This window comes from Monopterus albus, unplaced genomic scaffold (assembly GCF_001952655.1).
Source record: "Monopterus albus unplaced genomic scaffold, M_albus_1.0 scaffold3.1, whole genome shotgun sequence".
Classification (NCBI taxonomy): domain Eukaryota; kingdom Metazoa; phylum Chordata; class Actinopteri; order Synbranchiformes; family Synbranchidae; genus Monopterus; species Monopterus albus.
In genome coordinates, this window is record NW_018127883.1 from 3,140,827 (window position 1) to 3,156,398 (window position 15,572).

At 41.5% G+C, this 15,572-nt stretch overlaps 1 protein-coding gene and 1 long non-coding RNA gene across 2 annotated transcripts; one reads left to right on the forward strand and one right to left on the reverse strand.

Annotated features, from left to right (window-relative positions):
• Nucleotides 1-523: 523 nt before the first annotated feature.
• Nucleotides 524-3,493, reverse strand: LOC109960423 (uncharacterized). Its single transcript, XR_002274998.1, has 3 exons — nucleotides 3,102-3,493; nucleotides 1,221-1,312; nucleotides 524-592 (listed from the first exon to the last, which is right to left on the reverse strand). It is a non-coding gene; the product is annotated as an uncharacterized LOC109960423 (long non-coding RNA).
• Nucleotides 2,515-15,308, forward strand: adss2 (adenylosuccinate synthase 2). The gene is made up of 13 exons (XM_020600469.1): nucleotides 2,515-2,812; nucleotides 6,184-6,286; nucleotides 7,408-7,476; nucleotides 7,557-7,607; nucleotides 7,761-7,827; nucleotides 9,408-9,515; nucleotides 10,122-10,203; nucleotides 10,295-10,421; nucleotides 11,492-11,646; nucleotides 12,197-12,321; nucleotides 12,718-12,815; nucleotides 13,596-13,745; nucleotides 14,496-15,308. The coding sequence occupies exons 1-13, from the start codon at nucleotides 2,624-2,626 to the stop codon at nucleotides 14,546-14,548; spliced, it is 1,377 nt and encodes a 458-aa protein (XP_020456125.1). The 5' UTR covers nucleotides 2,515-2,623; the 3' UTR covers nucleotides 14,549-15,308.
• The last annotated feature ends 264 nt before the right edge of the window (nucleotides 15,309-15,572 follow it).

Below are 15,572 nucleotides of genomic sequence, written 5' to 3' on the forward strand. Positions count from 1 at the left end.
AAGTATAGGCATCAGAGGAGGGACAGAGACGGTGGAAGTATCGCGATCTTTTACTAGTAGTAACGTACTAATGGTTAACTGTAAAGCAACTAATGGTTATTTGAATTGATTAATTAGTTGATCTGGTTTGTGAACATTTAGAAAATAGTAAGACATGACTTCACAATTACCCATAGCCTAAAGAGATATGTGGCTTGTTGGCCAAGCAATAGTCCAGAGTTTAGAAATTAGACTATTAGAACAATTTTAAATGTATTTAAAGGTAAAACGGCTAATTGTCACAGTTAAGAAGATGGAAATGCTTGGCATGTTTACATGAAAACTGACAATGAAAATTATCAGTGTACAGTAGTTGCTAAATAATTTTATGTCAGTTGATTTGTTTGTTTGGTGTTTGTCTGCAATAGAGTAGGCTATCAAAAATATTATTTGCAAATAAAACATAATAAGACCTTTAAAATAGGATGCTGAGTTGTGACCTGAGCCCACTGCTTTCTGTGCTCCTTTTTTAATCCACTCACTTGACCACCTGTTCCACACTGGCCTCAACAGGGATGAAAGGGCAGTCGTGATGTGTGAGCTGTAGCTGGCACTGTGCAGCAGACACAGACAATAACAAGAAATCTGCCTCAAAAGGTAAAAAAAATTAATAGGATAATCACTCTTTACTTTCCATTTTTTGACATTTTGTATTGTGCTTTCAGAAACATTCTTTGTGTCATACATCATTTCCCAGTATTGAATCATCATTAAAGGAGTGGCGCCATGTAGGTGCAGCATCATATAGAGCAGACATCTGTTATGTGAGCAATAGAACATGTGCATGTATTTCTGATTACCACCAGAGGGAGTCAAAACATTGAAGATGCAACACATCTAATAGTCTAACAGAGCACAAGTGAGTGTGCTGTGTTTAAATATCTGCAGCCCATCGAGAGAAAACAGAGCAGTGTTTTTGACGTCTGAATTATCTGCTTTTTGAGACTGGTAAAGTCTTCAGTAAGGACAAAGATATAAAATCTACTGTGGTTTGTGACATAGCATTTGAAAAAAGGAAATGTGTCTATGTGTAGTTATTTAATTTCTGATCCTTATATTTGCTAATGTGGATCCAAATAAACAATACAAAAAAGATAATAAATGCAGTTTTTGACTAAGCCTACAAAATACTTGGAAATCACAGGCAGCACATTTAAGGATAAATGATGAGGACATAAAACCTGTTTCACCACTCTGGAAAAATGTCCTCTGTTGTACACATCTCTTGTCGCTCGTTCTTATAATCCCGTTCACTACCCCTGGAAACGCTGACCTGGGACAGACACCACATCATGCATATTGTATAAAACTGTCGATAATGTGCAAAAACAAAACCTCACTTTCTGTACAACTGTGCATGCTAAATGATTGTTAATGACTAGAGCATATTGTAATAGGCTAAACTATCATAGAGAGACTGCAATGACATGACCTTTAGGCCACAGCTGGCTGTGCAGTCGCGCTGAGGTTTGGAACTGTCAGTTTTTATATATTCTGTTGTTCTTTTTCACTTAAATCAAATATGGTTTCTCAGACTACAGCAACACGTTTCTGTAGATAATTACAAGATGGAGGGTGGTAGGGCACAAGTGATCAAGATGATTCACTTCAGTTGTCAGGAACTTTAAGTTTATAAAGTTGCACTAGCCTGTGTTGTAGGCTACACAGTCGTTTTATTTCATCCACATTAAGGCTGAAAGTGACTGAGATGTAAAGCTGCAGCAGCATAGACTTAGCTTTTTTTTACAGTATGTTCACACTTAGCCTATTGTAAATGTACAGTATGAATGTAATGTCAGACTTGTGTACGCATGCGCGGAGTGTGTTACTTCCTCGCGTCTATGTTGCCTTGGAGTGAGTTTCTATCACTGACACGACGCCGAAGTTGGCTTCCAGTTCGATAGCTAAGACGTATGTTAAGTGAAATTTAGTCTGTATTTGACAAATCTAAAAACTGTGACTGATGTGGATGAGGAAAAAGGCATATTTTCACAAATTAATACATTGGTTGTAAATCAGAAATCAGGCATGTGTTTTAAAAAGTATTTCCCTGTTATAGTCCAGATTTGACAAGAGCTTTTGATATAAACCTGGTCCAATGTGGTCTGGATGGGGAAAAGCGGTGAACTACTTTCACAAATCAAAAACTATGTTTGTTTTTAGCTTCTGTGGATTCATCTAGTCCATGTTTGACAAGTCCAGGAAGGCCACAGGGCTTTCTGATCTGGACCTAATCCAGTGTGGTCTGGGGTGAAAGTAATGAAATAATCATTTTTATGGTTTCACATGCAAAATGGAGGTTGCACAAATCTGAAGCTGCAATTTTATTATTCTTTATGCTGTCTAACTAATGTAGTACAGAAAATGGGCTTTCAACCGACTTAACTACGATGATTCACAGCAATATGTGGATAGGAACGGAGGATTGGTGGCTTAATATAGTCATTTAACTTTCCGTTAATTTCCCCTGTCGAATGGGAAGCTGACTTCAAAGCCGTGCCCCTTCACGGAGCTTTCTCTCAGCTATCCTTGTTGCAGCAGCGCAGCGCTAAAGGATAGCTGAGAGCGTAGGGACCCAGCAGAAATGTCGGAAAGTGGGAGTCAGGAACCTGCAGGGGCCGCGAACGGCAGCGACAGCCCGACGAAGCGGGCACCTAGACCGGCTGTCGGTAACAAAGTCACCGTGGTGCTGGGGGCTCAATGGGGAGACGAGGGAAAGGGGAAAGTTGTGGATCTGCTGGCACAAGACGCGGATATGGTGTGCAGATGTCAGGTTGGTTAGCCCCCGTGCTGCGTTCACTTGTTATGCGTCCATTACTGGTTTAGCACGTTACCGGAAATCCCGCAGGTAAACGGCAGCTCACTAGCCAAAACACAGCTTCTCCTCGATGTTAAGTTGGGGGTCGGGTCCAGCATGCTAACGCTCTGCTAGCCACCAAACATCTCAGTGTTGTTCTCGGTGTTTTGCTAATGTCACCTTGAGTCCCTGCTAGCTGCTTAGCTCTTCAAACACCTATAAAATGAATTGTCATGCTGTTGTGTGCACATGACAAGGTTGTTACCTGCAAACGGGTGCATCACTTCAGAGGGACTTGACTCGCCCCCGTTAGCGCCGTTAACCCCGCTTTAAAAGCACTCGACTGATGTTGACAGCTGGTTGGATCGATTTGACTGAACAGCTCATTACACGACATGTATAATTACTTTGTATCACCAGAGATTGTGGTTACTGCAGTATCCTGATGGTTTACATATTGTTTTGAAGGCGACATAGGCTACTTTCAAGGGTGCCACTTTCTGCTAACTAGCTATAAGCTGTTATTAGTTACTTTATTAATGGTTCTGAAATCAATTCTAGATCAGTTATAAGCAGAGCTGAAACAATTAATCAATGAATCAGTCACTCCACCAGCTATTTTGGTAACCGATTAATCATTTCAGGCCATTTTCCTGAAAAACGGTGAAGCTGTGCCAAATATTCTCAGAATTCTACAGTCTGAAATGAGAACGATTTCTGCTTTTCTTCCTCGTGTCATTGTTCCCTAAGCATTTTTTGTGTGCTTTGATTTTTGGGAAAACAAAACAACATTTGAAGATGGTTGACTCTGCAAAGTTGTGATTGCAGGAGTGTTGGAATGTTTAATAGATAAGTTATAGACCAATAATAAGCACTGGGTGGTCAGGTTGTGGAAAATTCTACCTCAAGCTAGTTCTTTTAAAGATAAGGTTGTTTTATATTTTTCTTATTGTTACCAGTTCCTATGAAAATGCCAACCATGTGTTTGTCTCTCAGTGCTTTTTGACTTCCCTGTCTGACTCTAGCATGCAGACATGGTTAATACATTGATCCACTTTATGCCACTTACCTTGGTCTGAGCTGATGTCATTAGGCATTATTGTTAAATATTGCAGGGAAGTAGTGAAAGAAATGTGATATACACTAATAATAAATAATTCTGGGCTAAATTGTTCTGTCTGGTTTCCATCATACTTTGGGAGGTTTGATGGTGAGATGGGCATTAGATTGCAGTCCACAGTATGTGGTATGAAAGATGTTTTAAAAAGCCTTCAGTTTATCTTGGTGACCCCTGATGAAAACTTACAGAGACATGTGAATGTCATTATGTAGCAATTAGCACAGTTGCAACACTTTCAGTGATTGCAGTTATTGTTATTTTATTTCATCTGGCTGTGATTTTTAGTAATGAGCATGTTGGCTCAGTGGTTTAACTCCTGCTGTGTGCTGAATTTGCATGTGCTTGTAAAACAGTCGAATTGGCGACAGAGATGGCATGGGTCGGTGTGTTGCACTTGTGACATGGTCGTGGCTTTGTCTGCTCTTTGCCAGGGGTGTACTGGAAGAATTCCTGTCCCTGTGACCAGGAGTAGGTGAGAGAAAGCAGTCGAGGGAGGACTGAATCCCTGGCTGAAATGTTTGGAAATTATCTGCTGCGATGGCCCAGAGCCACACACTGACATGTTTTCCATTTTCCACTGCACATGACTGAAGTGTGGTCATATTTGGCGTCCTGATATAACTGAATACAGTATATTTGGTCAGTCTGGACCTTATGTTTTGGCAGTAGTCAGTGTCTGAGCAACCAAACATTTGTGAATAACTCAGCTGAGTTTACTTTGGCTAACTGCAGAGCACTTCCTACTTTTGCTGAACAGACTTCAGAACCTCAGCGCTCTCAGACTCAGTCATTTCTGTGACGTTTTCCCTGATACAGAGTCTGTGAATATACTGTAATTAAAGACTTTTCTGACTGGAGAAGCAAACTGATCTACTCATACATGACTAAGGAAATTTAGGAGACAGAATTTTCTTACTCCAAATAGTTGCTCAGATTTCTGCTGTGCAGTACAGCCTTGCACACACTGGGAAATTATAATTGGCTGTTTTTGTTTTGTTGTTGTTTTTTTTGTTTTTTTTTTTTTGCTTCCTATTGACATATCTTAGATTAAAGCTGCCAAATAATCAGTAATGAAAATGATTGCTAGTTGCTGCCTCTCTGAACACCACCATACTTAGCCTTCTTAATAATCCAGCCAGTCTCTGTGGAGGTCAGCAGCCTGTTGTCTCTGCTGGTACCATGCTGACTTGAGAGAGCATCAGAACTTTGTGTAAAATAAACCACTTCCTGGCAGCAGTCCTGCACAGCATCCCCTCCCTACGTGATGGTGTGTGTATGTTTGCTGGGGACTTGATGACGTGTTGTGATCTGTGACATGCTGGAGCAGATCGTGTTGATCTTTTTATAAAATAGGCTTTGCCAGCAGCCTTGCTTGGTGTTCCTTACAGTCCTAGAAGTAACAGATGGGGCTACAGTGGAAGGAAGGGTGTGTGTCTAGCAACACAACATCTCAGGGGACTGAGGGGCGGATATTTGCTAGCCATTATTATGGAATATTATATATCCATATCAAGCATCCAGATTAGCACCCAGGAAGCACATATTGTCAGTATTTTATACACTTGGTAGTCTTTGCCTGTTTGAAAACTTTGGTCCCATTCATCAGTGGCCGTGTCAGCATAAAGCTGATTCAGTACTGAACAGCTCTTATTAAGCTTTAAACTCCTTCGAACGTTATGCATGTGTTACTCCAGTATCTGGAAGGATAAATGGCTTTATTAACAAGTGGTGATTTTTTTTTTCTGAGTAATCTTCGAATAAATATATATATACTGTACAGGATTTGGGCTGTAATGATCACTGTCATTATCCATTCATCTGCCCATGATTTACTCGATCAGTTGATTAATTGTTTTGTTTATAAAATGCACAAAATAGTGAAAAATGTTTAATATAATTTCCCACTGACTGACTATAAACAGTGTATCCTACAATTTTTTTGTTGTTTTTTGGGTGTTGGCACTGGGAGCAACAAGTCTTGACAGGACAGTATCATGTGTAATCTGTGGCACCAAGAGTCCATTGTACTTTTCATTGCTGATACATGACAGTACGTTTACACTGGAGTGCAACCTTTACTTGAGATCTGTACTAACAGACAGTGGATTGGTGCATGGTGCTTGTTGCTACTCGCCAACTATTCAGCCTCTCCTCCAGCTCCACCCAGCAAAGTTGCAGAGCTCCCATCCAGCTCACGCCTCTCCGTGTTTCTGTCTCTTCTCTGCAGGGCGGCAACAACGCAGGACACACAGTGGTGGTTGACTCAGTGGAGTATGACTTTCACCTCCTTCCCAGCGGCATCATCAACCCCAAGGTCACCGCCTTCATTGGTGTGTAATGCACACAGATGCAAACACTTAGTTTCACATTTGTGCAGTCTACCACTGAAGCGATCACACATTATTACACACAGTGCCAAGGCCATCTTTCCTCGCTATAGAGACTCATGTTAGCCTGCCGTTGTCACTGTCACAGCCTCCGTTTTGATGACTGCTACAGTGAATACATCCAGCCTGACTCAGAGCCAGGCTGTAGGCTACATCCCATTCACTCATCTGCAGGAACTTCATTAGCTAATGGTGTCTTACTTTCTTTCTGGCTCCTAACCCTCCACACGTTCGCACTTTAACATTGACAGTTGTACGGTCTGTGGATACATTCTGCTTTCTCCTTTTTGATATATGACACATCAGTGCTATTCTGCCAGCTCAGACACTTTGAGAGACTTGCGGCAGGGTGTGTCCAGTGTGACATGCACTTGGATTGATGGTGTTTTAATTGCAGCCATAGTTTTTAGTTCACTTGTTCTACAACTACATGATCAATGACTTGTTTGTGTTTTCTCAACATTTTTCATTTCACCTTTTCCACAAGAAGCTTTTTCTGAGCTGTTCACGTCACAAGGATTTCTCTTGCAGCACTTAGCATTAGCCTACTGACAAACATTAACAATTACAACTCATAGAATAGAGACATCATTACTGTTGCTGGAGGGCACAAATGTATTTCCCTTACTGTGTAAAGAAATACATTTGTGCCCTCCAGCAACATGAAGCAAGTGTGTGTTCAGGTTGTTCTTATTCTTCAGCTGCAAATGGTTTTTTTTATCTGCAGTTCCTATATTTCATTCCTACAGTGTCATTGAAAGAAAGTTTATTGTGTTTTAACCTTCTCCCACATTTCTTACATTTAATTTGGTCAAAGTAATTACCTCAGCTCCTTCATGTAATGCAGCCCAATTAAAAAGATAATTAGAGCCAGATGTTTCAATTTTCTTATGAGCAGACATTGTTCGAGCCAGTTGTGTCTAAGGATGAATTGGCATTGTGTGTTTGATACTTGAAAGGCACCACGTGCAGGCCCAGGCACAGTCCTCGTGAATTTATATGAAACAGGCACATCTCTAAAACCCAGCCATCAAACTCAGAATAGTTCTGTTTTATTTACTCAGGCAATGGTGTAGTGATCCACCTTCCAGGCCTGTTTGAAGAGGCAAAAAAGAATGAACGCAAAGGAAAAAGTGAGTGATGCGTGCACACACAGATAATAAAACATGCAAAACAAAGCTGTTGGAGAATCAACATGTTTTTGTGTGTGTAGGTTTAAAAGACTGGGAGAAAAGGTTGATCATCTCAGACAGAGCACATATCGGTAAGTCCTCCCAGGTCTGCTCCTGGACTTTTTTTTTTAAATCTACGCGTGAATGTTTGAATGGGTGCGTGCAGAACTGTGTGTGTGGACGTGTGAGCCTTGCTTTCTCTGAGGTGTGTGAGAGTGTGTGTCCCCTCTCTCCCTCCTTCGCAGTGTTTGACTTCCACCAAGCGGTTGATGGCGTACAGGAACAGCAGAGGCAAGAGCAAGCAGGCAAGAAGTAAGAAACCTGTTGCTTTTAAAATGGCTGCAGTGCGCACACACATGCACTATGTTCCCACACTATGTTCACATCAGCTGACATACATGCATATAATCTGAACATAGCTCTGCCTGGAGGTGTCTGCAGAGACGCCAGAGGGGCAGACAGGCAGAGAATGTAGCAGCACTCCAGCAGAGAAAGACACAGTAGCAGGACTTCATCACAAAAAGACTAAAGAAGCCTTTTAGACTCTTTACAAAGAAAACATAAATCCAGGTCTTCTGTAGTCTGTTTTGTTCCACACCATTTTAAAACACTTGTTTCTTATGCACTACTCACCCAGGCACTGAGTCAAACTGATGTACAGTGTGTGAGGAATGTTAAGCCGAGCTCGAGCAGCAGTCAAAACATTAAGCGCAAGAGAGAATCACTGCATTCCTATTGAGAGCTGGGTTATCTTTATCAGCTCAGCAACTAAAGCCCCAAACACCCAGCCAGCTACTGTGTGTGCGTGTGTGTGGTAGAAAGAGAGAATGTATTTTCACCAGGGTGCCTTAATGGCACAGTCATCATAAGCTTCCTACAGATTGCTAGAGAGGCTGGTGGATTTGCAGGATCTCCAGCCATCCTCAGCTCTGCCACTGGAGGCCAGAGTCAGATCAGACAACTCTGATCTTAATGTAGGATATTACTCTATACTTCAGTGATGTAGCAGCTGTAGTTATCAGACATTTCAAATTAAGATTTTACATGAACAGTTCTACCAAGGGGTGATTTCCCCTCTAAATAACTGTTTTCAAAAGGTCAACTTATCCCAGTATTTTCTTTCAAAAGCAATGAAAAAATATACAAGTCTGTGTAGCAAGAGATTTATTTGTACCCAGCCCCTTTCTTGTGAACCTTTTAGAGGGGTCAGATCGGTCAGATCCCTACACTGGGAGCCACTTAACTGTGTACTTTTATTTTATTGCTACATTTAAGGATCTGACTACTTCTTCCACCACTGGCATCAAGTCTGAAAAACTCTCACTCATGCACTGAGTACACATGGTGCTTGGATGCTACATGTTTTACTCAGGCTGCTGCTAGTGATGAAACCTGATAGCCATAGAAGTTATATGGCTATTTCCATCCTGTAGTTTGCGTGTGGGGTGAGCAAATTTAGCTGTGCCAGGCTTTCCTTTTAATAGGCCAAGATGCAAGAAGTAGATTTTGAGTGTGTCGTGTGGAAACGGTTCGCTGCTGTAGTTCAACTTGCTATTTGAGTAGTACTTCTCTATTACTTAGTTTTACTAGCATGTTGAAATGCAGAAAATGGTTTTTGGTCGTTCGACATTAAACATGTACTGTATTAGCATCGGACTGTTCATGTAATGATTCTGTTGTTTACACACAGTTCTCAGTTAGCAACCCTCAGCATCTGATTTATCCTATGGTTGCTGTAATTTGCCCACATTTCAGTGACAGTTCCATCACTCTGGCACATCAGGTCCAAAGTCCAGCCACAATAGTTACATGAACTTTTTGTGAGTTAAGATCACGTCTTGATGCTTATTCTATTTTTATTTTTCCTTCCCTTGTCTCTCAATGCTACCCAGCCTGGGGACAACAAAGAAGGGGATTGGTCCAGTGTACTCGGCCAAGGCGGCACGTAGCGGTCTCAGGATATGTGACCTGCTATCTGACTTCACTCAGTTCTCTGAAAGGTCTGTTCCACTAGTGCAGGATTATATCTCTGGGCTTGTAATGACATCTGTATTTGAGTTAATTTGCTCAGTGTGCTAACAATAATGCTCCCCAAGGACCACTGGGCACCATTAACTGAAGTCTGTAAATAATGTAATTGCCTTTCAGCCCTGTTCCATCACTGAGAAATTTCCTTGAATCAAGAAACTCAGAAACTTTACCTGCATTTTAACTAGCTTCATTTGATTTCCTGTTTCAACCACGGATATTTCCAAGAAACATTATCTACATTTTTACCAGAAGAACCCAGGTCCATTAAAACTGACAACAGCCCTGCGAGGAAACAACACAAGGGGCTGCACTGATGTCTGCGAGTTGCTTTGAAATATGACCCAAGCAGTTCCAGTTTGAGTAACAGATCAGTGAATTTCAAGGCTTATTGCAAGCCATGACACTGCACGACAATTCATAGTGCTCACAGACAGGATTTAACAACAGCAATGACACAGAAGAAGAAATACAGTGTTCACGCTGCAAAGAAAAAAGAAAGGCTTTTCCATTATTGGGCATATTTGCCTAATTTTCACAGTTAAAAATGTTCAAATGGATCACGTTGCCTGTTACAGGTATAAAGTATTGGCCCAGCAGTACAAGGCAATGTACCCCACTCTGGAGATTGACCTAGAGGGAGAGCTGGTCAAATTAAAGGTAATAACAACTAAAAGATAAGAAATGTTCATGGAAAGTTTGAGTATACTGTCCCTGTTGCAGTAACATGCTGCATGGTATATGATTCTAGGACTACGTGGACCAGATCAAGCCCATGGTGAGAGATGGCGTGCACTACATGTATGAGGCTCTTCATGGACCTCCTAAGAAGATCCTGGTGGAAGGAGCCAACGCAGCTCTATTGGACATAGACTTTGGTCAGTATATCCTATATTAGCTGTTCAGTTCTATAAATTTTCCATTTGTCTCTGAACGTTTCCTCTGAGAAGGAATGTCATTTCTAAACACTTAAGCTTTGTGATGCTCTTTACAAAAGCCAGCTTGGAGCTCAGAGTAGGGATGATGGTAAGTTTGCTAACTGTTACTGATGTGCTCTGGCATCCCGGCTTGGTGTGCACGCTCACAAGTTAAAACCACTCGTTGCCTCTTGACTGTGCATGAGCACTGCTGCACCCTGTGTCAGCAGTCAGAATAAAATTACAGTTGAACTTCAACGCTGATTATCGCTATAACTCTAAATTGTAGCAAATGTCACAATCGTACTAGACCTTACTTTAGCAATATTATCACTCTTGTAGGAATCTGGAAGCATGTAGAGCATCAGTGCACTATGACACTATGCTGATGGAGCCACTGACTGCTGCAGAGATCGAACCTGGTCTCTGATGACACAGCAATCTCTCTGAACACTCGGATGATCTGAATGGGAGCAGCTTCCAGCATCTAGGCATGGAAACTCAATCCTTGTTTGTTTAAATGACAGTAGTTGAAACATGCTGTCTAAATCATACACAGAGTTTATTTAGTGTTTGTGTCAGCTTGTAAGTGATTATCACCTCAGGGACATCCTCAGGTATGGTTACACAGAAGACAGACCAGTAGACTTGCCTTCAACTTCACTGAGGGTTGAGTGATTCTTTCTTTTTAGTTAGCCCAGTTATTGAGAAGTCATTCCACTGCCAGCGAGAACAGTCCCATGCTCAGATCAGGTGGCCCGCTGTTGGCTGCCTGGCACCAATACACATTGGTGTTTCCATTGCACAGCGTGAGCATTGCTCTTGCAGAGTACATCATGGTGCCATCTTCTGCGTGACATCAGCAGTTCTCAGCTTTAGGAAAGGTCAAAGCTGGATGAGTCAGTCAACTATATAATGATAAATACTAAAACAAACATATGTGCTATGTCAACACAGTGCCTTGTCAGGAAACTGCTCACCTTATCAAGGTCACATCGCTGTAGGTAAACACACTCCTTGTGTCATTGCAGGGACGTACCCATTTGTGACATCGTCCAACTGCACGGTGGGCGGGGTGTGTACAGGTCTCGGTATGCCACCTCAGAACGTCGGAGAGGTTTACGGGGTTGTGAAGGCGTACACCACCAGAGTGGGCATCGGAGCGTTCCCCTCAGAGCAGAGCAACGTAAGACGACAGAGTCACTTACAGCGCCCATCCACATGCAAACATGAAACATCAGTGCTGTTCTTTAAATCGTGTTTTTACAAAGGGTAAAGCTGTCACACAATATGGAAGTTTCAAAGACAGATAGTAAGTGTGTTGTCACAGTAAGTACAGAGAATCCTTCACAGCTCATACTGTCAGCAATACAGTATATTCAAAAATACCTAACACCTACTTGATCTAAACATGATGAAAGAACTTCTTGGGTAGTTTTGTTTTCAAACAGTGCCACCAAGAGGAGGTTTTGCTACACTGCAAGCAATAACCAGCTGTAGTAAACCTCATTTATCAGGGTCAATAAATCTTCTGTGACCCATGCTCATGACTGAAACTGAACCCTGAATGCAGGGCTCATCTTTAATGGCTGAATATTTCTAAGGACTGTAACTGGTTCATTGGACCATCATTAAAATCACATAGAATAATAAGAAGGTCTTTACACATTAAAAAAAAAAAACAGGCTTAGAGCAGCAAAGACATGGAGTGTCTGTGCCCATTTCGTTGTCTTCAGGAGATCGGAGAGCTGCTTCAGACTCGGGGGAAGGAGGTGGGCGTGACCACAGGCAGGAAGAGGCGATGTGGTTGGCTGGATCTGGTGCTCATCAAATATGCACACACGATTAATGGTTTCACGGCGTGAGTTTAGTGTGCATGTGTGTTTGTACTGATGAACATAGTTTTATGTGTGTGTTTCAGTGGTTCTGACAAAAGCATTTATTAGACAGTCATGATACATATTGCTGTAAAGGTATATAGTTTCACATGGAGCTTTTGTATCTAAGTTTGCAAAAGAAGAGAGAAAGAGTTGGTTTTTTTGCTTGACAAAATGTAACAGTATATTTAGTCCTATTATTTATTTACAGTAAGATGCCGTAGCTTCACAATGAACACACATTGCCTCATTTTTTTGTGTTCCTAATAAGGCTTTGTTCTCAGATTATCACAGGTCATAAGTTGACATATTCAGTTAGAAGCTCTGTTCTCCGTGGGTGTGCACTTACAACATTGTTGTCCCCTTTGTCCCCCCCCCAGTTTAGCACTCACCAAACTGGATATACTTGACGTGTTCCCGGAGATCAAGGTGGGCGTAGCGTACAAAGTCGAGAACCAAACTATACCTTACTTTCCAGGTGAGCTGGTGTGTAAACAAGTACTTCTTGTGTACGTGTTAAAATAAATCCCAGCACATATTAAGAATAATTTAAGAGCCATGAACATTGTTGTTAAAAACTGTTCCCTTCTTTCCTATTGTCCATATTTTTGCTCAAGACACAGGTAGATGGGATCATGGTGCACCTGATATCATGCCATTCAAAGGCCGTTATCAGTTGTTATCAGGACCATAGATATAGGGTTACAAATGCCCTACTCCATGCTCTTTGTCACCAGGAGTGTCCCCCAAGTGTCTGTTCACATAAACCTTCCTTCCTTGTGGCTCTTTATAAGTGACTGTTGCTCCTGTCATAATTACTATGGCCATTAGAGGTCGCCCAATTACCAAACCTATTGATGAGATGCAACTACAGGCCAACTGGTAGGTGCAGTTCGCCGCTACTGAAGCACAATTATTGTCAAAATAGCAACTGATAATGGCTATTTAATGGGGTGATAACACTGAAACTGCTGACGGGATAGGGTAGAGTATTGGTGTAAAGAGTGTCGAAGTGCAAGATATTAGAATTTGGCTTTAAGTCTGATAACCAGGAGTGTATCAAATGGAAAATGTGGATGACACAGTTACTGGCTTTTGACATTTGGTGTAAACTGATGTTTCTTGCAGATTAAAGAGAGAAACATATTTATCTGTTGTCATAGCTGTGTGATTGCTGTGCCCTGTAAAGCTCATGGTGTGATTTTTATACCCCCCACCCCCCACCCCCAAACACCTCTTCTCACTGATTCTATGCCAGCTAATCAGGAGGTGTTGCAGTGTGTGGAGGTCCAGTATGAGACGTTGCCTGGCTGGAACAGCGACACCTCGGCTGCTAGAAGCTTTGAGGAACTGCCTGAGAATGCCCAGAAATATGTCCACTTCATTGAGGAGCATGTGGGAGTGCCTGGTATAACTACACACACACATCATTGATACACAGAATACATACAGAAAATCTATTAAGAACATTTTAAAATGATGCTGTAGATAATCTGATTGTGTCCAGCCTGATTTGTATCAAAAATCTATACCATCATCTAACTAAAGTAAACCTGACTTTTCCACCTAGAGTGCAAATTTCTTTGGAGTGTACACTAGGGTGGCCACTTTGTTCAAGGTTAGTTTTGAACAAACACAAATTGAAATGTAATTTGTTCAAATGAATTCAAATGCAAACCCCAAATTGCTTTTGGTCAGAGTGGTGGTCAGGGCAAGTGGCTTACCCTTCAGTATGATCTCTGTGGTGTTATATAACTTCACTGCTTTATCTTGAGATTGTATTGCACATATTATGGCTCCAGTTCTGTCATTCCACCCCAAATACATCCTGTTATATCAGTTCCAATAGGCCACATATCTTTGCATATAAATCATACTATCTGTGATGGTCCTCTGACAAGCTTCTGACAAGTGTTGATGCGTGTGGCCAGTCAGACAAGGTTGTATAGTTAACTTTGCTTGCTTATATTCTCCTCCATTTTCATTCTTTGGCTTTGTTTATTACTAGGTCACCAGAACATGCATAAAGTTACTGTATGTTGATTGTTTAATTTTAAGAACAGCCTCTGCTGGACCACCGGCAAACTGCTTCAACAGTCTGTTGTGCTTACAAGACGTGTAGAGAGACACACTTGCCTCTGCTTCCCTGTTTCCTCAGTTAAATGGATCGGAGTGGGCAAGTCTCGAGAGTCCATGATCCAGCTGTTCTAGACGGAGAGAGGAGAAACAGAAGAGGATGAACCCCCTAACACATACACACAGCCTACCTACCTGTCTCAACTCTCCGACAGAAACGCGACCATGTCTGTTCTTAATGCTTTACCACTGTATTACCTGACTGACTGGACCTCTGGATCAGACAGACTGACCTCCCTGTATGAATGGCTCAAACGTCTCCATCTGGTTTTTTAACAGTTTAACGGGTCCCTATTTTATTTGTCGCGGTTTATACACACACACACTCGGCCAAACCAGCTGCCATCATGTCTGAGGGTGGACATGATGGAACGGACTCAACACACACACACACACACACACACACACATACAACACAGATAGGGGATCACTGCCTGGAGGAACTGTCCATAGATGTCTGGTTGTGTATTTTTTTGTTGATCTATTCTGTGTTTTAAATGCACTGTGCCAGTCTGGTGTAAATCAGTTTAAAAAGTTTAACCTCGGCACTTTAGATGCTTTGGACTAAATCTGCTTTATGTTTTATTCTGCCAGGTGTGCTGCACATCCTGACATGATAAAGGGATCCTTTAATATTTTGAATGTGTCTTTTTGTGTTTGTTTCCAGTTGAATGTTGAAGACTTCTTCTATTGCCTTGTCATTCAACCAAAAAATTAGCTTTTAAATTTCTTGTAGCTAGAGATTGCTTCCACTGATTTGTGTTGATGAAATGTTGCTGCACATCTTCCTGAACTGTGAGAAGCAGGTGAGTTTTCCATAAACTAGAACAGAGAATCTGCTGTAGCTGTCCTTGTTTCACATGAATTACATCTGACCTTTCACATTCACGTGGTTGTTTCTTAATACCATAGAGTTGTTTGCACCTTTCAGTACAATATTATGTTAAAACACAGAGGAAAGCAACTGTAACAGCTTTTAAACAAATACAAGTGTATAGGGATTGATAAATTTTGTGTAAGACAGTTGGTCATCTTTATCCTTTTATAACACGTATTTAAAACCAGAAAAAAGGCAATTCAAAGAAGATGATTACAAACT